We start from the raw sequence: 27,039 nt of genomic DNA, 5'->3' as shown, positions 1-27,039 counted from the left end.
CTCTGTGATCATGGGTTCTCTTTGCTATCTCCATCTCAATGCTTTATCATGGACCCTTCATACGGTACCCATGGACCCTCTGGAGTGAGTGTAGAGAACCCAAGTTTGAGACCATCTCTCTGGGCTATAACTGTCACCCAGGCCGCGTCGTCTTGCTGTCAATTACCCGAGTTCACTCGGCACGAGGCGGTCGTGAGTCACTGCACATGGCGATGCGGGAACGGCCATACCATGTACCAGTGTACACAGCGAGTGCGCTGGTTGGCTGACGGTCGTGGGTTGGCTGGCCGCTATCACGCACCCTGTCACCGCTAACAAAACCCGGTTATACCACCGTGAAAAACCCAATGTTGTGTGCGCAGCATGTGCCGGCTCCTGTTCATTGCTTTATACGTGGTCTGGTATCCCAGATACATCATCAACTTTGGGGTCTCAGTCTATGTAGTGGTGACTACAGACAGTGCATAATAGTTGGGTCCAGCAGGTTCGCGTACTTGGACCAGAGTGATCGCAGCTTGTTGTGTATATAATATCCTATCAACTATATTGTCAGAAAGGAGAACGTTGGGGATGAGGAGGAGCTGTTTTTATTGCGGATGAGTTGACGTGATTTGTGTGGTTATTGTCTTTTCGGTCGGTGGAATTTTTGTTTTCAGCCACGGGATATGCTGATAGCGGTTCATTGCCCAACCCACACGGGCACAACTGCGTTGTATAGTTGTGCATTCCTTCTAGTTTCGCAGTATTGAGCTGGTCTGATACCACTAGCGGTTCATCTACTGATGGTTGCCTGGATGTAATAACAAATACTAAGTAAAAGACAATTCATTAAGATTCTGTCTGTGGATGTTTGGTGGATGCAAACAAGAGCTTCGTGTATACAGACTCTTCTTTGCTCTCGACGTGCGAAGTTGTTTGAAAAGTCGACTGACTGAAGCAACGAGGAGGCAGAATTATCATCGCTGTTCCGAAGTAATTATCAGTGTTTATTTTTGTTTTCAACTCTTGTTTTGCTCGGACACTTTGAATGTATTTCACTTTGCAACCGGTCAAGATGCCACAGTCGGTTGTCACCGAGAACCGGGAGCAACAGGGACTGGAGTCCGGCCCGGCTTGCCACGAGAGCTACCGGCAAGATTGCGGGGAGATGGCTGGGGGAGGAAGAGGGGGCCCGGATGGTTCGCCGTGTTCCCCACCGACCCACCAGCAGCAGCACCGGCCACCACCGTACGAGAAGTCCAAGGCTTGCATGTGTGCCGGCTGCGGCGGCCCCATTCAGGACCGGTACTACCTGCTGGCAGCCGACCAGCAGTGGCACACCGAGTGCCTGCGATGCTGCGAGTGCAAAGTCACCCTGGATAACGAACTGACCTGCTTCGCCAAAGACGGGGGCATCTACTGCAAGGAACACTACTTCAGGTCAGTCGGCTGTTTCTGTATCATCAGCTATAGGACCCAATTTCATGGAGCTGCTGAGCACAGAAAATATCGGCTTAGCACAAATAGGTTACCAGCCAAATTGTCATGCAATATATATTGCTTGTAACTGGTTCTCTGCTAATTTTTGCTTGGCAAGTTAATTTGCTGAGTGTTCTGAACACAGCAGCCCCATGTAATTTGGCCCATTCCGGTTAGAGTTTAGTACTTAAGGCGACGGGACATCAGTGCCATTTTTGTATCTTGCACCATACACTCTAAAATAAAAAGACTCATGGGTCAGATTGACCCAGAATATGACTCTATATTTGCTCAGTCCTTTTCCAGGTCAAAAATGACACTTTTTCGGGTCAAAGAGGACATTTGTTTAGATCATTTTGACCCAGAAAAGTGTCGTTTTTGACCCGGAAAAAGACTGGGCAGATACAGATTCAGATTCTGGGTCAATCTGACCCAGGACTTTTTAGAGTGATGCATAGATGCAAATATGAGTCAAGTCAACCTTTTAAGTTATCAACCGAGAAGGATAAGAATACATTCCTCCGTGGCTTCAAGAATCAAGTAATTCTGCTTCTTTTCTACCACTCAACCTTTTTACCCACCCACTTCCCCAGAAGTTCTGTAAAATCACATGCAACCACATTGGGACAGGTAAGCACGAGGAAACTGCAGTTATACCACGCATAGATCACAGAGTTGCCATTTAGGCAAGTGTAACCACGGTGTAACAGACCAACGAAACGAAAACATTCCTGGAGCGATCATGAGAATGATAAGGATCCAGCCTCCTTCTTGATAGCAAGTCACTTGGGGCAGTAACTTCAGACCTACCTAAATTCAGAAGTCCGAAAACTGGGCATAGAAGTAGTATGTGAGGCCACGAGGCTAAGTTTCCATGGTTGGTTTTTAAATCTAAATATGGCAAGGTTTGCATTTTCAGTTTTATAATTATTAAGGAATTTTCCGTCTACCCTTTGTTTTGGCCTCAAAATATTGTTTTCATGTCCGTTAATGTAAACGTTGTTGAAACTTATTATTAGCAATAGCATAATGTTTTGTGTGGTTTTTTTTTTTTTTTTTAAAGAGTTGCATGAAATATACATAGCTTCATCAATCAATCAACTAATGTAACATGCAAGTTAGGTCTTAGATTTCTCTGAGTGAAACCATGATTGTGAGTTTGTCTCAAAACATGTTCAAAATATCATCGATACTGCATATCTTTCCTACCTCCAGTGTCGGAAATAGTTGGAAATGCTTTTCGGATTTGAGTGACGTGAAATAGGCCTGCCACCATCTCAAGAAGCTAGCCCGCAACAAATTCAATTAAGCTGTAAAATTTGTTGGTGAATTGATGTCCGTATTATTCGCCAACAAAGCCACCCCTCTTCGGATTTCGCACCTCTGTCCGCACCGACAAAACAGCGATATTCGCCCCGTAATGGGATCCTCAAATCTCGGTCTCTCCTGGGAGTTCGCGCGTTATTGTAACCGCTCGAGTTGACAAGCGACGGCCCGTGAGTTTTGAGGGGTGAACTTTTGAAGTGGACAGGCATGTTTGACCATGGTTTGACAGAGAGAATCTCCTGTTTCTCTCATCTGAAAACAAAATAAATCAAACTCTCTTTAAGAGATCGTTAGTGGTCGTGTAATTCAGTAGGTATTAAAAATTTGACGTAAATTTTTAAAACGGTTATTTGCGATGAATCATTGAAATGTCGAAATAAGAAAGGTGTAAAATATTTCATAATATTATATTATTTAGGCTATGGTTATACTTATACCGTTATGAAAATGATAGTATTTTTGTTGATTATGTGTAATTGTGTTGAAGGATGTTTTTACGTTGCATTTGAAATGTCTGATAGACGAGCCGTCACTCCATCTTGCACTAGACTTGCGAAGAAATGTGGCTTTGCGGTTTCGAACAACTGTGTGGTTGTACAAGGAATTTTGCCAGAACAGGTCACCTCGTGTATCGTTTGAATTTTATGAGGAGATACGACAGAAAATACTGAAAGTCAGGAATTTTCAATTTTTCAATTTACCTCAGTAATACTTTAAAACTTAGACCACACGTGCTGCGCTTATAGCATCTATATTTGATAGCATAAAATATATGTAGGTTGTGGATGTACGCGGCAGCGCACGTTTTAAATCAACTCAACTCATTTCTGATTAACGACTGTTTAAATTTGTATACCCAAACCTCTTCCTCCGTTAAGACTATTCCAAACAGGTTTTGATAAATGTTATTAGCTTTGAAAAGTGTGTTTCTGTTATCTTAAAGGCAAATCGTTGGAATGTATATTCGGTCTTTGATGTTGAAGTTAAAATATGAAAGTATGTATATGTTGATTCGAGAGGTTAGCGAATTGTATGAGTTTTATTGGCGAAATCGTACGTGTTAATATCATCATGTCTTGCGATAAATCGAGAATCCAAACTTCGAAAAGTCCGTCAAGATTGATTCCTGCACCATATATCTTCCTCGTCCTCGGGCCGATGAAAGGGTAAACCGAACCGCGGTAAAATACGAGCCGGGCGCGCTACTCCCGGAAAAAAAATACACTCGAAGGGGGGAATTCCTGGAGTATAACGCGGGGAGTTTTGCATCGGCAGTAATGTGCAGGGGACCTGACAAGGCGGCCCTCCAGAAACAATAATAAAAACTAACACAAATATGTATCACTGAAGGGCCGGGATAGCTTAAGGTCAGAGGGGTCGGCCAGAAAGGGCCCTAAATCTGCCACGGTGCGGAGAGGAACCGTAAATTCCCGGATTCAATAGCGCAACACACCTTGGCTGTATCGCGGGCAACATATTTCATTCTTCGCCCTGGGCGAGTAGAGTGTTTAGTTTCCGCCGCGAGATCAAAGCCCCCAAAATATTCGGTTATTATTATTATTTTCTCTTGAAACAAACAAAGGTAGACTCATAATAAAGCCGACACCGTCCTCGTGTTGAGGGAGGGAGGGAAGCATGCAGGGTGAACAGAAAAATCATCGACAAAGAATTCCGCGCGACGGTCGTAAATTTTAAGATTCCGAATGCTATTTTGTCTGCTTTGGTAGTATTTATATTTGGATGTATATACTCTATTTTTTATAAGTCTTTCGGAACAAAATTTATATTAGTGTCTAAAAATGTATTGCGGGTTTTTTTGTAGTAAAAATGGAAGGTGATATATTGTTTTTGGTTATGTTTTCGTAATCAGTTTGAATTATTTCTCTTCGATCATAAACTTCTCATAAATCTCTTTTGCCTTTTTTAAAAAGAAAATCAGCTAACTTTTAAATTTTGGGGTAAAAATCTGAGTAACCAATATAGTCAGTAGGAACGGCCTTAAAATATTCGTTATCTTTGACTCTTTATGATTCAAAATGGGTGCATTAATGCGTGGACTGTAGAACAAGACACAAGTGATCTAAACTTTCAACTGTTGTGTTTTATACTACCGCCACTATTTGTTTACTTTCCTGTTCTGTTTTAAAAACGAGTGACTTTGATTGACATGTGCTGGGTTTTGAATGACCCTGACTATGCCCCCCTCAGAACCAAACACCGAGAGAAAAAACTGTCACCGAGGCACTCGAGACACTCCAAACCATGGGTTGCTGTGTGGTTACGCTCGGGCCAACCCCATCCCAAGCCCCCGCTCGTGTAGCCCGGCCCTGGCTGTATTTCTTACCTGTCCTGCCGGCCTTCGCGCATCCGTGAAAAAGTTGACAGCTTTGTTTTCCGATAAACACACCTTCGTCCTCCACTTGTCAATTTCCCGCGGGGGTGAGCGGTCTGCCTGCATGGCCTGGGGTGGCTGCAGGCAGAGCCGTGACGTGGTGTTGGGGTGGGGGTCCGTATGCGCACGTGCTCTATATTTTTGGCCGATCGGGTTGGGAATTAACGGGGGATTGGTTGGGCGGGGAGGGGGCATTGAGATACTGACAGAAGCTAACTTGGTCAGCAACACTCCCAGTCAGTTAAGGCCTATTTAAAGGTAATATGATTGTGTGTAATTTTCAGAAATTGATGGATTTGGGGGTTAGTATTTTATGGCAAGTATTGCTACACATACCTGTGTTCATACATGCTGGGAAAAAAAAACAAGAAAAATGCTGTTCTTGTAGTCTGGTTCTCTGTCCCTACTTGAGACGAAACGGAGGAATGTATAGACGTCAGGGAATAGTCAGGTCAGGAACCAGACTAGCTGGCTTGCACCCGTTCACGGATGTGTAACCGATTGCAAAAAAAAATGTGGACTAACTAAATTGGGTAAATTGGGTGAAATATTTGAAAATGTCAGTGTTTGTTTTTTCCAGCGATGGTCGGCCGACCATCGTTGGAAATTGATAAAAAAAAGCTCCCACTTTTCTTGAAAATGACAGCACATTAGGTGCCATGATTTCACAGGATGCTTGAGACTAGTATTCACTTAGGGCCTACAGTCAAGTAAGGTATTTCATAATAATTTTGTATTTTTTTATGTTTGCAAATGTTGTATAATATTAATACCTTTAAACCAGTTGTTGACCCGATGTCATGCAGCAGCCTACGGCAGCCCATAAAAATATTACTAAGCAAAACTGTTATGTGCTAAGCATAAATCGACTGAGAACCAGCTATACCAGCAGTACGCATGCCATTGCATTTTAGTTGGTAAGCCTCACCTGTATGGTGTTAGTAAATGTTTTCTGTTTTGAGCACTATTTCAGTACTTACTTGTCCATGCAGTTGGTGCGTGGAATCCGTTCCTTGCTCAACGGGACAAAAGTCTCATTCCCCAAACCGCCGCGCAGGTTTTGTTTTATGAAACCTGTCCGCTGTGGCCACTTACTACCTGTGGCCGCTTAACGCAGGTTGAGGCGCTGCAAATCGTGCCAACGTGAAAATCGAAAACAAACATTTTGGGGGTCATTACTTTTGAAGGAATAGCCATTTTCCCAAATATCTCATGTAGAATAAAATCTTTTTTGTTTCTATTTTCCTTATATACAAAATGATCGTAAACACTTTTAGAAAAAAATATACAAAATTCGGCTTTGTGTTTAAGGCATAAAGTCTTTGCTGCTATTCAAACCACCAACATTTCATATTCTGTATAATTAAATAAACACTGTTTTGTAGAGTGACGCGTCTAATTTAACCTAATATAGTCAGAGCTTTCGATTCCGCTCAATAGAGCCACTACTGCCAGTTATCATAATTGAGCATCGCTCCGCCGTAAAGATTAACGTCTAGACGGCACAGCCACCCTCGGGCAGTATGGCTCGCTGGTACAGTATTTCTTGTAGTTTAATCCTTCAATTCAGCAATGTTTAATAGGCGTTCATAACGTCCATAATAGAGAGAACATCACTGAATAGTAATTTTGTTTACAACCAGAACTATTCTCTGATATTATATTATTATTAGTTCCTGTATAATTCCTGTTTTTGACGCAAACATTAGTTCACAACATTGCTTAACCGAACATCTGCTCATAAATCTTTATTGTAAAGACGAACACATTGGATTGGTCGATTGTTGATGAAGCACGTTTTTGATTGGCCGTTGGTTTGCGTTGAGATGATTCAAGGGCTTTATGATAATTGGTTCCTTATTCACAGTTGCCTTTGATTGGCTAGTAACTCTGTCATAAGCTCTGCGATTGGCCACATAGACATTTCGAATTCGGAACAATATTGTCATTGGTCAGCACTTGGTTTTTTTGATTACCTGTTTTGATTACTTTTTTGATAACCAGTTTTTCTCTCACAATACTCATGGCAGAGCGGAGCCACAACGATACCGGGCAATTCTGCACTTATCACGGCCGTCCGGACGTGCCCGTGTCCCTCGCTCGGCGGGCCGGACATATATCACATTCTAACAAATTATCCTCGTCGCCTCGATTTAAACGACTTGTTCCACTTAATTTGCCCGAGCCGTTAATGATGCACCCAAAGTGGCGTGTCTCGTCGAATTGTATCCTTCTCCCATTCCATACTGAGTTTCTGCGGGTTTGTGTTTTTACCATCGTCTTCAGGAGAGCCAATATCGAATGTGCATGAGAGAAATTAATCGTGGTTAACCATACCTCACCTTTTTTTTTATCGTACCCATGGTAACGCTGTGAAATCCTAACATTCCATTGTTATTCAAGTAGCTGATCACATCTCACGCATGCGCATGCGGTGTAGCTGTTCCAAAAAAAAAAGATTGAAAACATAACGCAGGTCCTTCCTATCAACACACATTAACTTTAAACTTTGATTTAGCATTCCAAAATTAGTAGAAATAACATTACTATAGTACCTTTTGTGTAAAAAAAAAAAACACACAGTGTGATGTCTTCTCTTCATATCCAACACACGCTGCATTTTGGCCGTTTTTCCAGTTGAGTTGCAAAGGAATTTTCATGTATACTTTTGTTGTTATTTCCACCGAGTTTAGTGCCATTTCAGTGCACCTCCAAGGTTCAAGGTCATTGACCGAGCGGACATTTTGCAGGTGCCGATCGTCAAGTTGAAGCTGTGTTGTGTATATTTTAGGGAAACAATATGTAATTTTGATGTCAACTGTTGAGGTGTTTTAAAAATGAAACTACAAAATCGAGATTTTCATATTGTTGAGAATATTATGAAGTACATGAAGCCATAATCGCACAGAATCTTTACTTCCATTGTAAATCTTTACAGAAGAACAGGTTTCCATTCTCATTCGTTTATTTCTTAACCAGCAATTTCCTTTTGACACCAACCACCCGGTCGGTAAATATACTTGTCTGGAGACGCCTGTTTCTTCTCCGGAGCGATAGGGGTGAAATTCACGGGGACGTGTGCCCCGCTGCGCCGGGCAACTTCACACCTGGCTACCCGCTCCTTGTTTGTCTTTCCTCGTACCTTCGTCTTCGATTTCAGGGAACACTAAAAAATATACATCCGAAGGTTGGAGTTTAGGGGGGGGGAAGCGGTGGAAAGCCCTCAAGTCGTCTCAAGCTTCGAAGCGAAGTGATATTCATAAAACAAATAGTTCAGTACTCAAGAAAAACAACATCTGAACTCGAGGGCCCGAGGATCGAGATGGCGGCTCCTGGAAGGGTCAAAGGTTAAGAGCCGAGGATTCTGTTGTTTTAGTCATGTCATAATTTATGACATTAGTAAAATAAACAAACATCTTTGCGGTGGATGAACGACCTAGCAGTAAGCATGCCGACAACAACTTCATAAAAAAAAATGTGGCAGGCCTACATACTTGACCGGGTTGGCTACTATAGACGTCTTCTTTTTCAACTGAAGTGATTTATTTTGTAATGGACGCAAGGCATTTCTGACTCTTTGGTGGTAAAAGAGGAGAGGCGAATGTTGTTAGGACTCTCCCATATGTTAGCATTCGGTGTCCTTACAACTTACATGTACAAGCTATTGCCATCTGCGAATTGACCTGTTATTGTTACATTGCTTACCCTTGTCATTTTGTTGCGATGTTTTGAAATGAATGTCCCTTGAATTTTGCCACGTGAATTGAAGTGGACAAAATGAATGGAACGATCAGGCATTCACGACGTCAGTTTTTGAACTAAACCACGACGTAAACATGTTTTGTAGGACTTTTATGCAACTTTATATTGATTTTCTGTGTGTTATCTACAAACAATACTTTTTCAACCCAGGATAAACAAAAACAATGGTTAAGTCCTTTTTGGACAATAATTGATTAATTGAATATCAATCAGTTAACTGATCTTATCGATACATCTTTCAACAGTCGCGTATAATTATACGTTGAAGGATTTGTTCGGTAAGATCATATCGGTATTCGATACTGACACCTATGCAAGACACTGATCAAATAGATGAATTGGTAATCACTTCAATTATTATTTTTAAGTTTCACTTATAAACTTGTCAATAGTTCAACCCTGACGAGGAACAGAACACACGCTCCGAAACGTCAGGTTGTTCAGAGAACCATACGCGTAACTAACAACAATTGTCTAAGACTATAGTCACGGTTTCTGATTTCCCAAGTGTCTGATTTCCCAAGTCTTTGTTTCAAACAGGAGGTTCGGCGTCAAGAAATGCGCCCGTTGCGGCACGGGCATAGCGGCCCACGAGATGGTGATGCGAGCCCGTAGCCTAGTCTACCACCTGTCCTGCTTCACCTGTTCGGCATGCAGCATGGCCCTAACCACGGGCGACTACTACGGCATGCGGGACACTCAGGTCTACTGCCGGCTGCACTACGAGAGCACGGCCCTCAGCCCTGCCGAGCAACACCGCAGACACCAGGGGGAGAACCAACCTCACCTAACCCACCAACCCCACCCAGCTCATCAACCCCTCCACTCCCAGGGGATGGCACCCAGCTATCAGGGACCCCTGACCCCCGGGCCGTCCCCACCCTGCGCCCCGTCGGTTCCCATCGGGTTCTACAACGGCATGGGTGTCGGCGTTCACAAGGGCAGGCCCCGGAAGCGCAAGGGAGTGGACTCGGTCGGCGACTACTGCAGAGGTAAGATCGATTTTTTTGGGGTGGGGGGGGGGGGGGGGTGGGGTGAGGGGGGGGTGGGGGTAGGGAGGCACCCCATTTGGAAGTGTCTCAAAATGTATACATAATATTGCAAAGTTAACAGCGGGCGTGTAATTTATTGAAAGGAGGCCGTAACACAACAATTGGTCGAAATAGGCCCAGCGCATGCGCAGTATGACTTCCGTGAAGACGGGCCAGAACGCACGGTCCGAAACGTCGATTTAAAAACAAACTTCATTTCATACAGCTGAACGGCAGCAGCGTTCATGCCTAGCACGTTGCCACGTGAAATAGAAACGTGACCGCAGTCATCACATTCAACCCTGGACTGCGAAGTCGGACAGTTTTTGTTTTGCAATCAGAGTTTTTCTTTGAAAGTCTTAATCGCCAGTATTCAGTTGTTCACTTATAATGATGAGTCGTTATCTGGTTGTCGTGCATGCAGTTTCCTCCCTAGTGTTTTTTCCAGACAGGATGCCAAAGTTCCACAAGTTTCGAATGCGAGTTTGCTGCCTTGCGCTGTGGTTCTATTCTCGCCCGCAATTCTCCTGGCCCAGGTTCGAATCCCATGTGGAGTTACTCGGCGCTCATTGGTTTCCTTCATTAGGACATGCTCGGTGCAGTTTCAACCCATACTTGCCATCTCTCCTCGATGTCTTCTCTCGAATCATTTCCTAATGAGCGCATTGCTCCACAACGTCTTCATCCTCAACATTTTCTTAATGACCACATTGATTGGGAGAAATTTCCATAAGCTTTACCCGTCTCTCCATAGTTTATAAAATGGTCCAATATAATATTGAAAACAAGGTTCGCTTATCTCTATTCCGGACGTGGCAGAAAATCCCATAATCCCACTTCATCATAACACTGTACAGCCCCCAGTTGGGGTACGCATTGGTTCTGTCGTTCGTCAACTTCAAAAACTTTCGAAGGAAGAATATTAAAAGCGTGCCTTACGTAATTTTTAGGACCACCTTAATCTTCACAAGTCCCCGTAATCCAAAAAAATAGAAGCTTGAAACAGCTATTTCCTGTCCCCCGCTATTAGAAGTATTTAGCGGGGAGGATGGGGCGGGATGCCGCCTGTCAGTCGGCCGTGCGGGACCCACCACAGGCCGTAGTGCGACCCGCTGCTGTCTCATTACCGCACCGAGGATGACAAGACTCAGCCCTGTACGCCAAACCCCGTTGCGTAAGAAGTTATCTGTCGATCCCCCTTACCACTCATCGAGATGATAATCACGACAAATGAAAAGGAAAGGCAGGGATATGTTTTTCGCCCCACGTTGACAGGGAATTTGGACCAAAAGACAGGTCCGGTAGGTGACGCGGAAAGGGAAAATATCACTCAGGATTAAGTCAATGGGCTTGTGACGTGTTCCACGCACCAAATACAATGTCTCCATTGATAATGTTTCAGTTTGACGAAATGCAGAGTGATTGAAATTGAATGAGAGATTTTTTTAAGCGTGTTGCAAACATTGAGATTCGATGAGAATTAGCAACTCTCTGCAGTACACGGTAGCTTTGTGAACAGTTTACAAATTACATGCAAGCTCATGCACTTGTTTTTCTCAAGTAACATTTCAGACTTTTCAAAGACAATTAAAGTAGGATCGTTTTCCTTCATCTGTGTACAAAAAAGTTCGAATTTTATTTGCAATACAAACCGACTCATCACAGAATAACAGTTATTTTGTTTTTAAATATGCTTGTACTTTACCGTACAAACTTTGAAATTCCATCCTAAATACAATACATCTTATTTTCTTATTCTCGCATCTGTTCCCTTCCAACAATCACTTGTTCAACCATGACCAGCACTGAATATTAATATGTAATACATGATCTTGAAAGTTCCATCCTTGAAAAGAATTCTTTTCAGTGAGCTCGTGGCAAGTGAACTGTCAAATTAAAGCGGGGTCATAAAACCACTATAAATATGGGAGGGTATTAAAAACTAACACTGCAACACGCTAAATTCAACAGAATAATTAAACAAAGATAGCACTCGCGCTGTTCCCAACTTGAAAAACCAATGAATAATTTACTGAAATGAACAAAAGACCTCAATTTTCCTCGCCACATGCAAATCAAACCTATTTTCTGACTCGACAGGTCGATCGACATTAGGCCGGAGGGGAGACGCGCGCCCCTTGAACAATCCCATCAATCGGCGGTACGGTTCTTGCGCACGCAGTCAGCCGAGACCGCGTGGAGAAAATTGTGAAATTAGGTTATAAAGAGCCAGGAGTAGTTTACAAATTCGCTTGTATTAGCGCCAAAAGTGACAATCCGCTTGCAAATGTTTTACAAGCGCACTATTTATATTGCTACACTTGCTAATTTTTTTTGGCATTCCTACGGACAAATTCTAGACACACAAAGAAAATACTACCGTCTATAATGGCATTTACATCGCATGTTGGTTTCAGGATATTTTGAAATCTCATTTCGGGACTATTTCTCTTGTGATGGGACACGAAACTATCTACCTCCACGTTATGCGTTGGTACCCCCAGGGAAGCTGCTTTGTTGCATCGCGTAACTACACATCTTGATAGCGGGCGGAGGAATATGCTCATAGCTAACCTCACGCATTGGTCACACCTCAAATTATGAGGTTTGTCTGAGGTTCAGGCACTCTATAATCGTTTCCACACGCTATGATTATACATTTTGCGGATATCAAAAGAACTCAGAAAAGTGGAGAGTTAGGTGTTGTGGCGATTGTGTCGATGTGTAGGGGGAGGTTTCAAATGCTGATAATGCAAACCTCACGTAATTATGAGGTTTGCGTGAGGTTCACACACTCATGGCGTTTCTCACGGTATCCTCGTGTATTATCAGACATCAAAGACCACATTCGAGTGGCGGGGATGTTCTGTGGTGGTTTTTCCCCTTCCTTTTGATCACATTCTCACGAGGTGAACTCTTTCTGGGTTGAATTTTATGCATGCTTACGCGATTGTACACTCCCACCTCAATTAAAGAAAACGATTTCTAGTTGATAAAACACTTTAATAGTAAAACTTGATATTGTGTCCTGTTGCATGAACAGGGTTTCTCGTTTTGTAAACTGATAAAACTTTTTTTGTATAACTATAGAAAGTTTTCGTTTTTTTCTTCATAATCTGAAACAGGCATTGTGAGTTGTGACAAAAAGTTGTGTGTGTGCGTGTCAAAGCCTCCAAAGGCAGAAACGTATTCCAAAGTGAGCATAATGTATTTATTTAGAACCAGCCGTAGATTTTTTTCCCAGAGATTTAAGGATACTGGGATCATTTTCTCCCCGAGTGGGTTTCAATGGACCTCATGATGCGTAAGTACCAAACAACAAATAGTAAAGTAAAACATGAAATTTCCACCTCGCTGAAAGAAAATGTACGAGTTGAATCGGTCATTGTGAAATGCCATCAAAATACCAACGTGCGAAAATGAACACTCTCGTATCTGAACCATAAATTATACTATTGTTAAAGGTCGTAGGAGTTCCTCCCGTTTCAAAATGGGGTGGCCAAAAGATTATCTGCCAAAGACTGAAATTACCCGTGTTGAGTTTACTCTCGTGCAAATGCGCATGCGTGCACAAGTTTGTTATAAATCTTTTAATGTGACTGTGGCTTAGGTATACAGGCAGCACTGAGTTCGATTATAGGAACCGAGAGACAACCATTATCAAACAAAAGGAAAACTTGTTTCAATTGTCTTCTACATTTATTTCTGTATAAGGTAAATTAGAATATATTTTGCTCTCTAACATCTTTAACTCTAGGCTTTTTATTGTACGGATGAACTATGAAGATGGACTTTTATTTGTCCACGAATGAAATTTTAGGGTTCGGGGGAAATTGTTCGAAACACCTCTTTTTAGCCTAAAGTCAGCCATGGGCAACTGGAACCAATTTTTTCTAGTTTGGATGGTTCCACACCATGTACTTCACCTGTCGTCTGCATTATTTTCAGAACAATTCAGCCTTTTTTGTGGGTGCAACTCGGGTAGAACCTTTCTGACCAAATTGTTAAGAAGAAATAGAAAATGGAGAGCGAATTGGCTTTCTTTTTGTTGTTGACCTCCACCCACAAAAAGGTGCGTGTGTGTCCAAATACGCGTTGACGCGTCAAGAACTGTGCCGTTAAAAAAAATGTGAAAATCACGTCAGATGGTTCATTTTGCCGACAATAAAAGTCAACAATTGGAAGACCTTGGGGCACGCGAACGAACAATACGCCTGCACTTTTTCCAGGGTTATATAATTATTATATTGACTGATGTGGATTCTGGTTCAGATAATAGATGGACTGCCATTTTTATGAATATAAGTTGTTTGGAGTGAACAAAAAAATCCCCTCTACTCCAATTTTGAGGTAACTATCACTTCTTGCGCGTGCGGTGAATTCTACAAGGTTTTCCAAGTATATACAGAAGAGTGCTTCAGTCGAGAATTTGTCTCATCGTGTGTGCACATTCCTAACAATCGTTTGTCATAAATCACATTTGTTACTGATATTTTTTATGATTTTTTTGTATGGAAGACATGGAAAAATCTTGACCTTCTAATAAAGATTTAAACCTTTATTTCTCAACAATCGGAAAGGTCATGAATGACAAAATTTAATAAGGCCTACGGTGTGTTCGGACGTTTTAGACAACTGTCAGTTTAAAGTCAGAAGATACAAGAAGTGTGTCGCATTGGTTTGAACATAAAATGATACACACTACTATGTGTTAAATCTTGTAATATGCTTTACTTTCATTATATATGATCAGAAAAAAACTTTTTTAGTCAATTTCCATCATTTTTGATAGCTCGCTTGCACAGCCTTACAGATTGTTTATCGGGACGCTTCGGTTTTTAAAACAAAAGGTAATGCACACTTGGCCATTACACGACTTTACAAGAAATTTGGCGCACCATCGTGGGGTGGAAGAGCGAGTAAGAGAGACAAGAAGATGATATATGATCTTAAGGAGTTGAGGGTGTGCCAGTGGAAGAGGAAAATTTGTGACGGATCAGGGGCGATTTGTGACCAAATTCGGTAGGGGCCCCGCGCGTCTACGGCCCGCTCGCCTGACCCCGTTCTACCCTCCTCGCAACCCCTGTCAAGTCCCCGGCCATATTTCCCCAATTTCAAAATAAGCAGAACACGGCTTTGTTTATTTACACGAGACTTCGATTCCGAAGTGGGGGAATGTTTAAAGTTGATTCTTTTTTGGTTTGGTGTGAGTGTGTCAGTCGTGTGATGTTGCAGGCTAGTGTGCTTCCGTTTTAACTTTTGTTGAGAGGAGGGTGCACACAGACATGACATAAAGACAGCGAACCATTATTGATAGCTTTTGCTTCCTTTTTTCCCATCTAAATCGGGACAGTGTTGCTGAAGTATCATCAATAAAAAAACGGACGTTGTCGTTTGTTGTGGAATTTCTTTACAATGTGATAGCATCATTAAGTTTTTCACAAATCTGAACAATAAATACATTGATTTTGTCAGTCCTTGGAAGACTTTTGAGAGAAAGCACGAAACGGACGATGAATTCCCATGTTTATATCAAAATGTACAGTTTCTTTAATACAGAGAATTTAAACAAAAACAAATGTGCAAACAAATAAACAAAACAAACTTAAGGATAGATACTTACTAAGCCAGGGGGAACTCATTTACAGCGTTAAAAATTCTTGAATCGAGTGTCATGAAATCTTTGGCCCGATCGCACGTGCCTGCATGGTGTTCAGATCATAATGAGCACCAAGTTATCAGCCTCACAGTTTAAGAAGAACAACGGTATTTTGCGATTTCTATATCTTCATTATTAGCAATTTAGTGGTATTTGCTATGAATCACCCCCTCGTTAAGATGCATTCCGGAGATCCGCATGCGGAATTTGGACATTTTCTACCCGTTAGATTTTTTTTCCCTGGCAATAATTGATGAACCGGTGACAAAAGAGTTGTAATAAAGAGAAGAGAAGAGGGGGAAAAAACGCGCACAAAATAGCAAAATGAACAAGGAGCTGAAATGAACACAAATGACTAATCAATGCTTATTCTTTCATTTTCTCTGTGCGTCTTGTGTTGGGTGTGATGTATTCCCCTCCCTCGTGCCTGTCGGATTATCACCGTGTTTGAACCATGACAATGATGCTGTCAAACTGCCAGGGCGATCAGTCCATCTGGCTGTGAGATGAGCCGGCCGAGCAAGCGACAGTTATGCGGTCGGCGACAAAGCGTCCGGGACGCTAAATCCCCCTAGTTTCCTTTCTTCTTCGGTGGTTCCGACAACAGTTCACAAAACCCGTCCCCCTTCTCAAATTCCCCATTGTCCGGCCATTCTCCCCTCATGTCATCATTAGCGAGCCCGTCAATACTCTGTCACCAACCGGTCTCCTTTCTCATGTCCCGCTGACTCGCGCCTGCTGTATACACCAACAGAATAGGCCTAATAATCTCCGTACACGGACAATCTTCTTTATTTCCTTACTCCTATTGTTCCCCTTCACAAGAAAAGAGAGGAGAAGATGACCAAATCTGAGACCTTGGGGGCGCCAGGCCGCTCGGCAATCATCAACAGTTTCTCTTCTTGTTTTTTTTTCTTCTCTCCTTTCTTTGACGCGGTCTGTTGAGAACCGAAGTCAAACTGTCAGAATTGTGTTCTTTTTAGGGGGAGGCGGGGTTTGCAGGCCCGCGTAACAATTGCAATCTAGATCATCTCCGGTGGGGAGGGGAGAAACGAGACTGACTTAAAGAAGAGATTTCCCTCCGCGTCGTTGGCACCATTTGGCACTCATTCACGTGACTGGATGACGTCAGATCAGAATCAACCAATCAGAGAAACCCAAAGACAAAGATATGTTTTTCTATATGTGTTTCTTTTGTGTTCCAAGATACCTTCAGTCAAGTTACTAATGCCATACAAATACCTTATACAGATTATACATGAATTTCATAGCCTATAATTATTACCAAAATTGGCATCTTAAGGAGACATTCCCATAGACTTGTGCACAAACAAAAACCTTCCCTTAACCCAAATTGTAGATACATTTACTTCGCTCTCCTCAGACTTTTTAATTCTCGAACTATAGGGAATCGATTTAAGAAACTTGCCAACTTCTCCATAGATCAGTCTGGTTCTCTAGACGTACGCGTATAGGCCTCCGTAGCCTTGCAACAATGTCAGTGTGTCCTTCGCTGTCCCAGCGTGCGTTCCTCCAGTGTTTACCGTTCTCGTGAGGGCGCGGTTAGGGGGTCCGGCCTGCCTACCGCGCTACCCCGCCGGGCCTCACCGGTGCCGCGTAATTGGTTAATCGCTGCCACTTCCCTCTACTGGCGCTATGGCTTCTCTTCTTCCTTTGCCGTCGCCGTGAATCGCCTACTTTTTTTAAAGTCGTCTTGGCTGGACCGTAATTTTTGACCATAAGTGAAGATGCACCCACTCGACCATGTTCTACTTTTATTGCCCCATGAGCAGAGATAAAAGTGGTCATAAACTTTTAAAGACTTTATATTTAAATGGGTAGGGGTACAGTTTTAAGTTTTATATTTAGGATTGCTTGTCTAGGCTTTTCTTTATTATAGAATGGACTCAGTGATAGGATTCGGGAATCATAAATTGATTGCTCACAAAATGTCAATATGTTGACTCTTGAAACTGTTTCCTTGTCTAAAAATGGATTCTCAAGAAAGCAAATGAAAAAGAGAAGAATAGTTTGCTAAGTATTAATATTTATCGCAAAATTGTTGTATTAAATAATGCAATATGGAGAGATAGGTGCAGACCACTTTCATTTCTGTTCACAATTATTTCGTGTTTACATCGATATGTATTTCCCGCTCAATCTGCACTACGTCTCATTGCTTGCGTGTGATTGGCTCAGATCGGGCCAGATTCTCTGACGTCATCACTGACAACACCTGCGGCTCCTGCGCATGACGTTTGGCACGGCACCGGGTGCGCAGATGACGCAACATCTGTTGGTACGACTCGCTGCTCTACTTATTCCGTGCGTGCAGGCTCTCGCCTGTTGTTGATTAGTATCCCTCTGTGTTTTTCAAAAAGGAAAAACAAAACTTCTGTAGTAAAAAAAAAGAATGGTGCGCAACAGATGTACGGAGTTATGATGTGGCTTTTTTGAGTTGTGCGCGGTATCTTTTGGTTAGGATGAGCATTCAGAAAGAGTTGACATGCCATACGAACGGAGGTTGACCACCGGATATGCTGATAAAGAAAGGATAAATAAGGAGGAATTGTTTCAAGATTTTATGATCCAGACTCTCGATTTGCTCTCTTCCAAAACATATTCGAATTGACTAACAATAACTACCAAGAGTCGAATTAGCACCGGTGGGAGTCGGGTTCAGTAGTGGCACGTTCCTCGAGTTCTACCGCTGTGACCCGGGTTCGAATCCCACCTGGGCCAACATGTGGATTGGGTTTTCAGTCCCTACCTGATTCCGTGGGGTTTTTCCATCACAGTATTCTTCTGGGATTTTCCTCCACCTCTGAAACTGTAATTTCTTCTCATTGTCTTCTTCAGGCTTGCGAGCTACAGTACCTTTGCGCTTTCCATTAATCCTTAGTTTCATTACCAGAATTAATTAATCATAACTAATGAATAATAACGACTGAGTAAAATGTTAGGGGAAAAAAACAAATTTTGACTCAAAATTTGTCTGTTTGAATCATCCTTGCAATGCTATAGCTCCTGTCTTTTAAATTCCTCTAAACAAACAGCAGACAATTTATTTGTCACGTAAACATGAACAAATCCGCCTGTCACTTGTACAACACAAACCGCATAAAATATTGCGAAAGAGAAAGTATTTTTTACGCCACAGAACACAGCAACATTTCAAATAAAGCGTCAGTGAGAAACAGAAATACCAAAAATTCCCGGGCTTTGAAAAATTGTTTTAAATAAAGACCAGTGTTGACGGGTGCGTAATATTCTCTCTTTTTGCTTGCTTATAATTTCCAGAGCCCCGGAACAGTAATCCTACGTCGTGTTTATTATCGCATTGCTCTGAAGTCCCTGCGGTTTTGCGTCTGCAGGGCCGTACGTTATCGGCTACTTTTAGCGTGAAGTGTTTTTGTTTTAGAGCGATGTTTGGCAGAGAGTTGGCCGTCGCGCTCCCCGTACGTCTGTCAGTTTTGGCCCGCACGTGGCTTCCGGATATCCTGTTGTGTTGAGCAAAGCGGTCCAGTTTTTGTGAGTGAATGTGTGTGTTCTATACCTCTCGCATTGTTTTTTTTTTCAAGTCAGCTAGTCAGAGTTGAAATTCGCTGGATGGAAGATCTCATTGACAATCTAGGACCAAAATAATAATTTGAATCTGTTTTTTTTTATTTCGTCAGTTGTAAGACGGTTCATAGTTAGTAAAGGCACAAACCCGGGAACGTTTACCAATTAAAAAGAATATCTCAAAGTAAAGATACGGCTGATTTTTTTCCCCGCTAGAAATGGTATCATTTGGAAGAAAAGAAATATTGAAGCTGGTTTACGAATATGTGCCCACGGGCGCAGTTTTGACATGCGTTACCAATGGAATCTAGTTACGAGACCCCAAAAAATGTTGCATACGTTTTCTCTGTTTTCTCAAAATGTATAATATCCATTGAGCTGAAACTTCAACAAGTTAGTTGTCATGCACCCTTCTTGAACAGTTTTGTTGCTTCAAACGAGAACAATCACAAAAAGCACCTGATCCTATTACATTTAACTATTACTATTACATGGCGACGTAAACAGCAATTGATGTTGGATGCAGACTGGCAAACAAAACAAAACCTGACTGTGACAACTTTGAACTGTACATATCGAGGTCCGTTCGCTTTTTAGATGCAACTTCTTTTTTATGTTAAAATTTAAAAAGGTAGAAAAGTCACCCTCACGGTTTATTATGTTCCGTAATTTCATTCTTTGAAACACATTGTTGCCGCTGTCATTTTTATAACTGCTTTGTGCATGCACGTACATGTCTGCAAAACATCTTTTAAAAGAAAATCTCAAGACACTTCAAAGATGTTCCATTCGTCGCAGCTTGCTCCTGTCCTATGGCACGAGCTGTCATTTATTATTATGATTAAAGGTCCGAATGATTTATATTATAAGGCCAATGTTTTAATTGACTGGTAGTCGATAATTTGTTTAAACGTCCGACATTGGTTGCTCCAGAGCGCGCGTCTCACCGTTAGTGTATAAGCCGCTTCTCTATAGCTCCGACGGTCATATTAGATCTGTTAAACGAAGGGTTCTTTGCGACACACATAACGTGCTTCAAACTTTTAACAAATATTTAACAATAAAAAGTGAGTAGGAATCGTGAAATCGGGAAATGAGATCATCGACCAATTTTAGCTGTCCTTTTTGACGTGCTTAGGAAATGCGTACATTCTTGCACGTATATAGGGCACCGAGTTGGAAAGAGCTTCTTAAAACTGTACTTTTTGCGCTCTTGTTTTCTTACCTCTTTCCGAACTCTCTCCGGAAATTTTTACGACTTGCAAAATTACCCCCGAGACACCAATTCGAGTGTTTAATGTTATCGGTTCGGTCTTGTTAATGTAAACATACGATCTGTTTTAATGTGCGAATTTCAGTATGTTTTGTATCGGATGTATGGCAGCCGGCTGTGGAGCAGAGAGCACGTTTTCTCCCATCGAGAGCCTCTGCTAAACGCGGTGGCTTTTCTCGTGTTTGGAAAAGTGCACGTCGTAAATAATGCTCCTTTTTAAATGCTGTAGTATTTTTTTTATTGGTGGCCCTCCATAAAATGAATGTTATATCGTTAGGTATGCTTCCGCATGCTTGAACATTCTTTGTCTCATCTCTTTTCCTCTGAATTTCACAAAGAAAAGAACTTTTGTTGGAATTGCAAGCAATATTGCTCTTTGAATATCGTTGGATTGCTAGAAAGTTCATCGGTCACCATTGGTGTCCTATGCTAGAGTCCTAGTAAAATCGAGGACAGGTTATCGGGCATTGGGTAACCTTTTATAATATGTATAACTACCAGAGCCATTTTGTTAACGAAAAATGAATGGGGCTCATAAATATAAGTAGGCTTAATCTTGTGGCGCTGGATTTTTATACTTTTCAAATTGTCTCGGCAAAACAAAATGACATCAACCAAACCCAGATGCAAACACATTTAAATACTCTCTGGGGTCTCGTACAAAGGAACAGAAAAATAGAGAAAGAAAGAGAGGAGTTCTTAAGAATTCCCCAACACCCTCGAACAGAAGTCCCCCAAACCGGTTGTTTACCGGCTTTCAAACGGATCACTTAGTGTTCAACTCGACCGATGATCGGTCAAACGAAGTGCGAGAGACGCCCATCACTCAACGATCCCGCGTCTACGGGGCTCAGCGAGCGTGCAGCCCGCCGAGCCTAGCCGGGTCCGGTCCGGTCGGCTCCTCCGCTTACCGTGATGAAAAGCGATTCTTGTACACAAACTCTGCCACGAAAGATCAATATTTAGTCGAGTTATAAAGTAAGAACAAAAAATGTGGGGTCCTGTGTTCAAAATGTGATTTATGAGGAAATATTAGTCTTCTTTTTCTCTTCAGCGGTTCGATTGTAGGCAAAAAAAGCTTGAGTTAAGTTAAGATTCTTAAGTCTTCACTTGGACACTTTACAAAATGAATGGTCGTTTAGATATTGGTTACAAAAGGCGCCTACATTATACCGAGATCATTTCTCATTTTGTCGGAGTGACGATTAAATTCCGGAATTTAATTTTAAAAGATTGCAACTATCAAACGAATCAAAGGACTATATTGAGCGACAAAAGTGGATATAAAGAAAAGATGGATGATTATAAATAAAACGAATGGAACCCAACTCTAAATTTCTTGTTTAATCAATAACTTCTTCTTAGTCCGATTTCTAAACGAAAAAAAAATCAATGTTCCGAATAGTTGATCAGTGCGCTCTTGACGTGGTATGAAGCCGGCGATGAGTGGTCGATTTCCCGTGGAATCTGGAGCATCAACCGATGCTGCATTGGTAGCCGATGTGTCTCTTTGGCATCTAAAACGAGTTTACATTAAACACAAAATGTATATGGAAGTGGCGTGTATACATTCATCATATTGTTTATTTGATCTTAGATCAACAGTTCAAATATCAACAATCATGAAGCTGGCTGGAACACCATTGCGGGGGAGAAGATACCCGCAACGCAGCCGGTTGTTACTCGATACACTGCCGGCCAAATAAAACCGTGGCATCTGTAGTGGCGGAATGGTTTCTATCAATATGCCATATGGTGTTAATTAAACACCACGATTTGTCACAGTGTGTTGGTATTTAGTGACGCTGAACATTTCCCACAAAAATGTTCCACTCTATAGTCAGTCTTCAATGGCAGGCCAGCTGGATTCGAACCTTGGCCACAGAGCTGGTAGGCATGCATGAAAAACACTATTGGGATATTATAAAGTGTTAATTTTACACCGCAATACTTGATGATACTGTGGATATTATTTCACGGGTGGTTAGATATGCCGACACCACACAAGTGTTAATTTTGTTTTATTCGCTACACCGCATGGTATCTGTATTATTAGACGAGCAGTTCGATAGAAATCCACACGGTGTTAATTTTACACCATTGCAGTGTATGTCATTCGGGAGGCCCGACTCCACCGAACGCTCTCCCTAAATGACACCCCCCCCCCCCCCACTTTCCATCCCGGTTGTTTCTCGCAGACCAAAGCCGCTTCGACTTGTAAACTGACGACCTCGTCGACAGCGATCCATCCTTCATTTAATGCTGTCATGTTGCAGCAGCGTTGCTCCGATCCCGCCGTATAGAAATACCCCGGGGTTTTGAAATTTCTGGCCGTATTTCTTTCTCTTCTTGTCGGCGTTTCACCCACCGTGTAACGACGTGACAGGTTCGCCGGCCGAGGCTGCCTGCACTAAACGTCGGTATGCGCCGTTTTTGTGTTAAAAACCCTCGTAAATTAGCACCCAGCCCCTCACGTCGCGCGCCAGCAGAAAAACACTTTGTGCTTATCGCTGTCGCGCAACAAACATACCTAGTGTTCATGATATTGAACAGATTGAGGTTTGGTGTTAATAAAAAGAAAAAAACATGTTTTTTTATGTCTTTGCAAACATAAACATGTTACTTTTCCATCACCTGCTTTGTTCAAGACTTTGCTGTCTTGCCCTTTCCTTGAACAGTCTGCTCTATGAGTTTCAAAATTATACCGTTAAACATTAATATGAAAAAAACCCCGCATCAAGAATGATTACTTCATGGACTACATTGCACTGAGCCTGATCTGGTCTAGCACAATGTGTATAAGCGAGGTGCGTGGGTACCAACGAGAGTCTATTGGAACCAGCGCCTCCAGCTGGTTTGTTACCAGTGTAAACCTGTGAAAACACCGCCCCAAGGCTAGCAAAATAGACCAGCCGTTTAAGACAAACTCGGCCTGAGGTGATAAACTTACGAACAAAGATACAGCATCTGTCAGTTACACCCGCGACTATCGCTGAGAATACTGCCCTGTATCCAGTCCTTTCAGTTTCTTATTTTTCACAAAGGGGAAAAATCCTCGCAGTCGAAATTGTTACACAAGAAGAAAGAGCGGGCGGCGTGGTGAGCGGGACTTAAGTCACCACCAAGAAGTTATATTTTCCCCCCTTTGTGCGATCTTAAGAAAAGAGGAACTGTTTCCGCCCTCTGGATGATTTGGGAGGGACAAAAAAATCGGGGGCGAAGTCCCCTGTAGGGTCTGGGTTTGGCCCGGGGCAGCGGAACTGGGATTACGACAAAGCCGTTCTGTCAACTCGGGACACGGATCGAGTTTCGCCGGCCATTGTGGCGTGGCCGTGTCAGCTGGCTCGCTGCTTGGTCTTGGGAAAGTCGAGACAGCTTAACTCACAATGTTGCGGGAAAAAAACATTATTGTGACAAGAGGCCTTTTTTATTGTCTGAAGCCGTTTGTGTATATTTTTCTCGACGCATGGGCGAAATTGCCGAAACGCCAGACAAAAAAAAAGTGCATTTGGAATTTTTATATTTAGGTCAAGGAACTTTGTAATGGTTTTTGGATTTGTTAGTGACCGAATTCCGTGGGAAATATGCCATATTCCGCGTACGGCTCACCGGAATTTGATTGGTTTGGTAGTCGATGACGTACATGCGCCAATTACAGTCATGTTATAATTATGATCATATACGAAAAATTACGGGTTTTTTTCTGAACCTTTCAAACGCTTTCCTTGGTTTTCAAAAGTGTGCGTCGTCGGTTTGCTCACTCCAACTGGTATCCATACGCCATCCATAAAGTAGAGCTATTATTAAAAAATTTTTTTAAAAAGAACACTACGCGAAACCCGAAACAAGAAAGCAACAAGAATTAATGACTATGACATGATAAGAAAAAAAAGACTTTAAAACTACGATTTGCATCTAAAATGTATACATTCCATTTAGAACTTTTAGTCAGTGAAACACTGGCCGTATTAGTCAAGTAAACTCTTCTACGAAGTGGCCGCAGTGTGCAGGTCCGACCATCGTTCGCAGTATACTCTATACACATACTTACATATCAAACATACACCTGCACAACCCCCAAGCCCCCCCCCCCCTCTAAATGTCAATGTCAGCATGCCCTGTATGGTCTCTCGACCATGGAATGTTGATGTCTCCTTCAATCTGTCCGCGCCTCCATAAAACAAAGAAAAATATCCATCCGCATTCCGCGCGTAAAAGACACGCAGGGTTTTATCAGCGGAAAGCCGCGTGATTTCATTTTACTGGAACGCCGTACGTGGAAGAGATACCGTAACACAAGACGGCGATTAAGGGTCATCAAAATACGACGGCCCCATCATCTTGTTTATAGTTATTTCAGGGGATGTTTTCTGAAGTGCGTAATGTCCTTTCGGATATTTTAGGCGAGTTGTAAAATATATGTCTCCTTGCCTCCATACTGCATTGTTCGCATCTTTACTATTTTTACTGCTTCGGATGGTCATGTCTTGAAATTGTTATCGATATCGTGTATAAAAAGATAAACATTACTTTGTGTCTGCTGAGCTAGTACTTGGTCGATAGAGCAAGGACCTTGGTTTGATCATCTTCTATCGGAATGATATATTGTGCATGTTCATGTTTTATTGGCTATCAAAAACAAAAAAGCGCCTTTACAGCCAATCACGTTCTGTCTTATACAAAGTTCAACAACAAAAATAGTCCTATTGTGTATACCAGATTAACCTAAGCTCTGCAGACGGATAAATCTAACTGGCAGATGCACAGCGCGGCACTAAACGCAGGCTGAATCACAGTAACCAATCACAGACGGAGTACTATAATCACAGCAAGTTGTACGTGAGTGAACCAATCGCGTGTGGCGGTACTCGTCTCCAGCTGACATTAACAAATCACCAGGCAACAGGCGAGTTGCCCAACATGCCACCCGGACTAGACGGGCCCATTCTTTCCGTTCGACTCGAACCTCAATTTGTCAGAACGTGCCTCCTCCATCTACTCGTAATAAAGTAAAAGAAGGAACAAAATTCCCCCTCGATCCATTAACCCGTGTCCCTGTTGCCCTAGCGCCGAGTTGGTCCCCCGTGACCTGGGAACAAGGTTGACGTCCTCTGATGACATTGAGGATGGAAGAATGCAATATCGTAAACGTGAATCAAGACGTTTGTTGAGCTGTTTGTGTTTGCGCTTCCCGTATGCATTGAAAGTCATAGTTGCAATCACATAACTATTCACATAAAACGAGTTCACGTAAGACTAACCACTCTAAATTCAAGTAGATTTTTTTTGTCAACGACCTTGATCAAAACTGATCATAATAAGGTTAAATGCTGCGTAGCTGTTTGGTGAAGTTTAATTAGTAAATTACCCACGATTTTTCAGGATTTTTTTTCTTCCATTTTCTTAGACCATTTAACGAGTCTCTGCGATGCCATTTTGAACTAAATTTTACACAATAATTAACATTTTAAAAGCTATATGAGTTCGGATGTTTGCCAGGCACCCTACCACAGCCTAGTTCAAGAATTGAAGTTGACAACCAATGAAAACCTTACTTTCACCCAAATTCACCTTCTTAAATCAAACATAAAACATCCGTCGGTTTTTACACGAGCAAATCTCTCTTCCCCCCCCCCTAAAAAAAATGATATGAAATAAAGAAACCCACACGTCACAAAGACAATATCGATTGATTTATGAGATTTCATTTTTACACGGTTTGAAGTTTACACAGGTGGCTTGCTAAAAGCCCTTAGGATATTGGTGTCACATCGCCTGGAATATTTGTGTGTGGGTTTAACCCTATCCGGTTCTCCGTTGCCCCCCGCCCCCGACCCCCAGTATACGAGTTGAAGGGCTTTCTACGACGGTAAGTTACCGTCGATTTTACCCGTCTGCCGGCGCAGTTCCTAGCCTGGACACCGGAGCGACAGGCCTTTGCCCCGCCTCTCCCTCTGCCATGGTAACCGGATCCAGGGTCTTGAGGTCGCGGGGTGGAGATCGGGAGGACTTAACCCCACTTCGCCCGCCTCGCGGTCTGTTTTGCCTCGTGAGCTTCCAATAACAAATTTCCTGCGACCGATAAAAGATTCAACGAACACCTTCAGTTTTAAAGGTGATGCCCCGTTGCTGCATTCCATATCTTGCTTGCTGCCAGCCTGCCATTTACGTAACGGACTTTCTACCATTATCGTATTCTACCATTATACCATTCTACCATTGCTTCTTCTTCCTTCATCGGCTGCTGATAATCAAAAGCAAAGTCTCTTGTTAAAATTTAATATCACGTCAATTATTGTACAACCTCTGAATTTTTTCAGTAACCGTGTTCAGTTGTTCAAAATGGCGTCTGCCAGCCCCTCTTGGAACCCTCAGAGCCCTGCCCCCGCCCCGCGGAGTGTGGCAGCAACGTAGATCACCGAAGTAGTAACTTTAAAAACGACGACCTACAGCAATATACAGCGACCCCCGAGGGACCAGCCTGTCACGGCCCACGAAACGGCAACCATCGCTACAGCCCGCGAGATGTCAAGTAAACTCGCGACATACGAGAAACCCTTGGGAATAACTTGAC

At 42.4% G+C, this 27,039-nt stretch overlaps 1 protein-coding gene across 1 annotated transcript; it reads left to right on the top strand.

The window, feature by feature from the left end:
* LOC119734581 (LIM/homeobox protein Lhx2-like) lies at positions 1 to 27,001 on the top strand. Its single transcript, XM_038208117.1, has 3 exons — positions 1 to 1,419; positions 9,479 to 9,930; positions 26,799 to 27,001. Exons 1-3 carry the CDS (start codon positions 1,028 to 1,030, stop codon positions 26,999 to 27,001), a joined length of 1,047 nt encoding a protein of 348 aa, XP_038064045.1. The 5' UTR covers positions 1 to 1,027.
* The last annotated feature ends 38 nt before the right edge of the window (positions 27,002 to 27,039 follow it).

The sequence above is a fragment of the Patiria miniata genome, unplaced genomic scaffold, assembly GCF_015706575.1.
Source record: "Patiria miniata isolate m_02_andy unplaced genomic scaffold, ASM1570657v1 HiC_scaffold_27, whole genome shotgun sequence".
Classification (NCBI taxonomy): domain Eukaryota; kingdom Metazoa; phylum Echinodermata; class Asteroidea; order Valvatida; family Asterinidae; genus Patiria; species Patiria miniata.
This window is presented reverse-complemented; position numbering and strand designations above follow the sequence as displayed.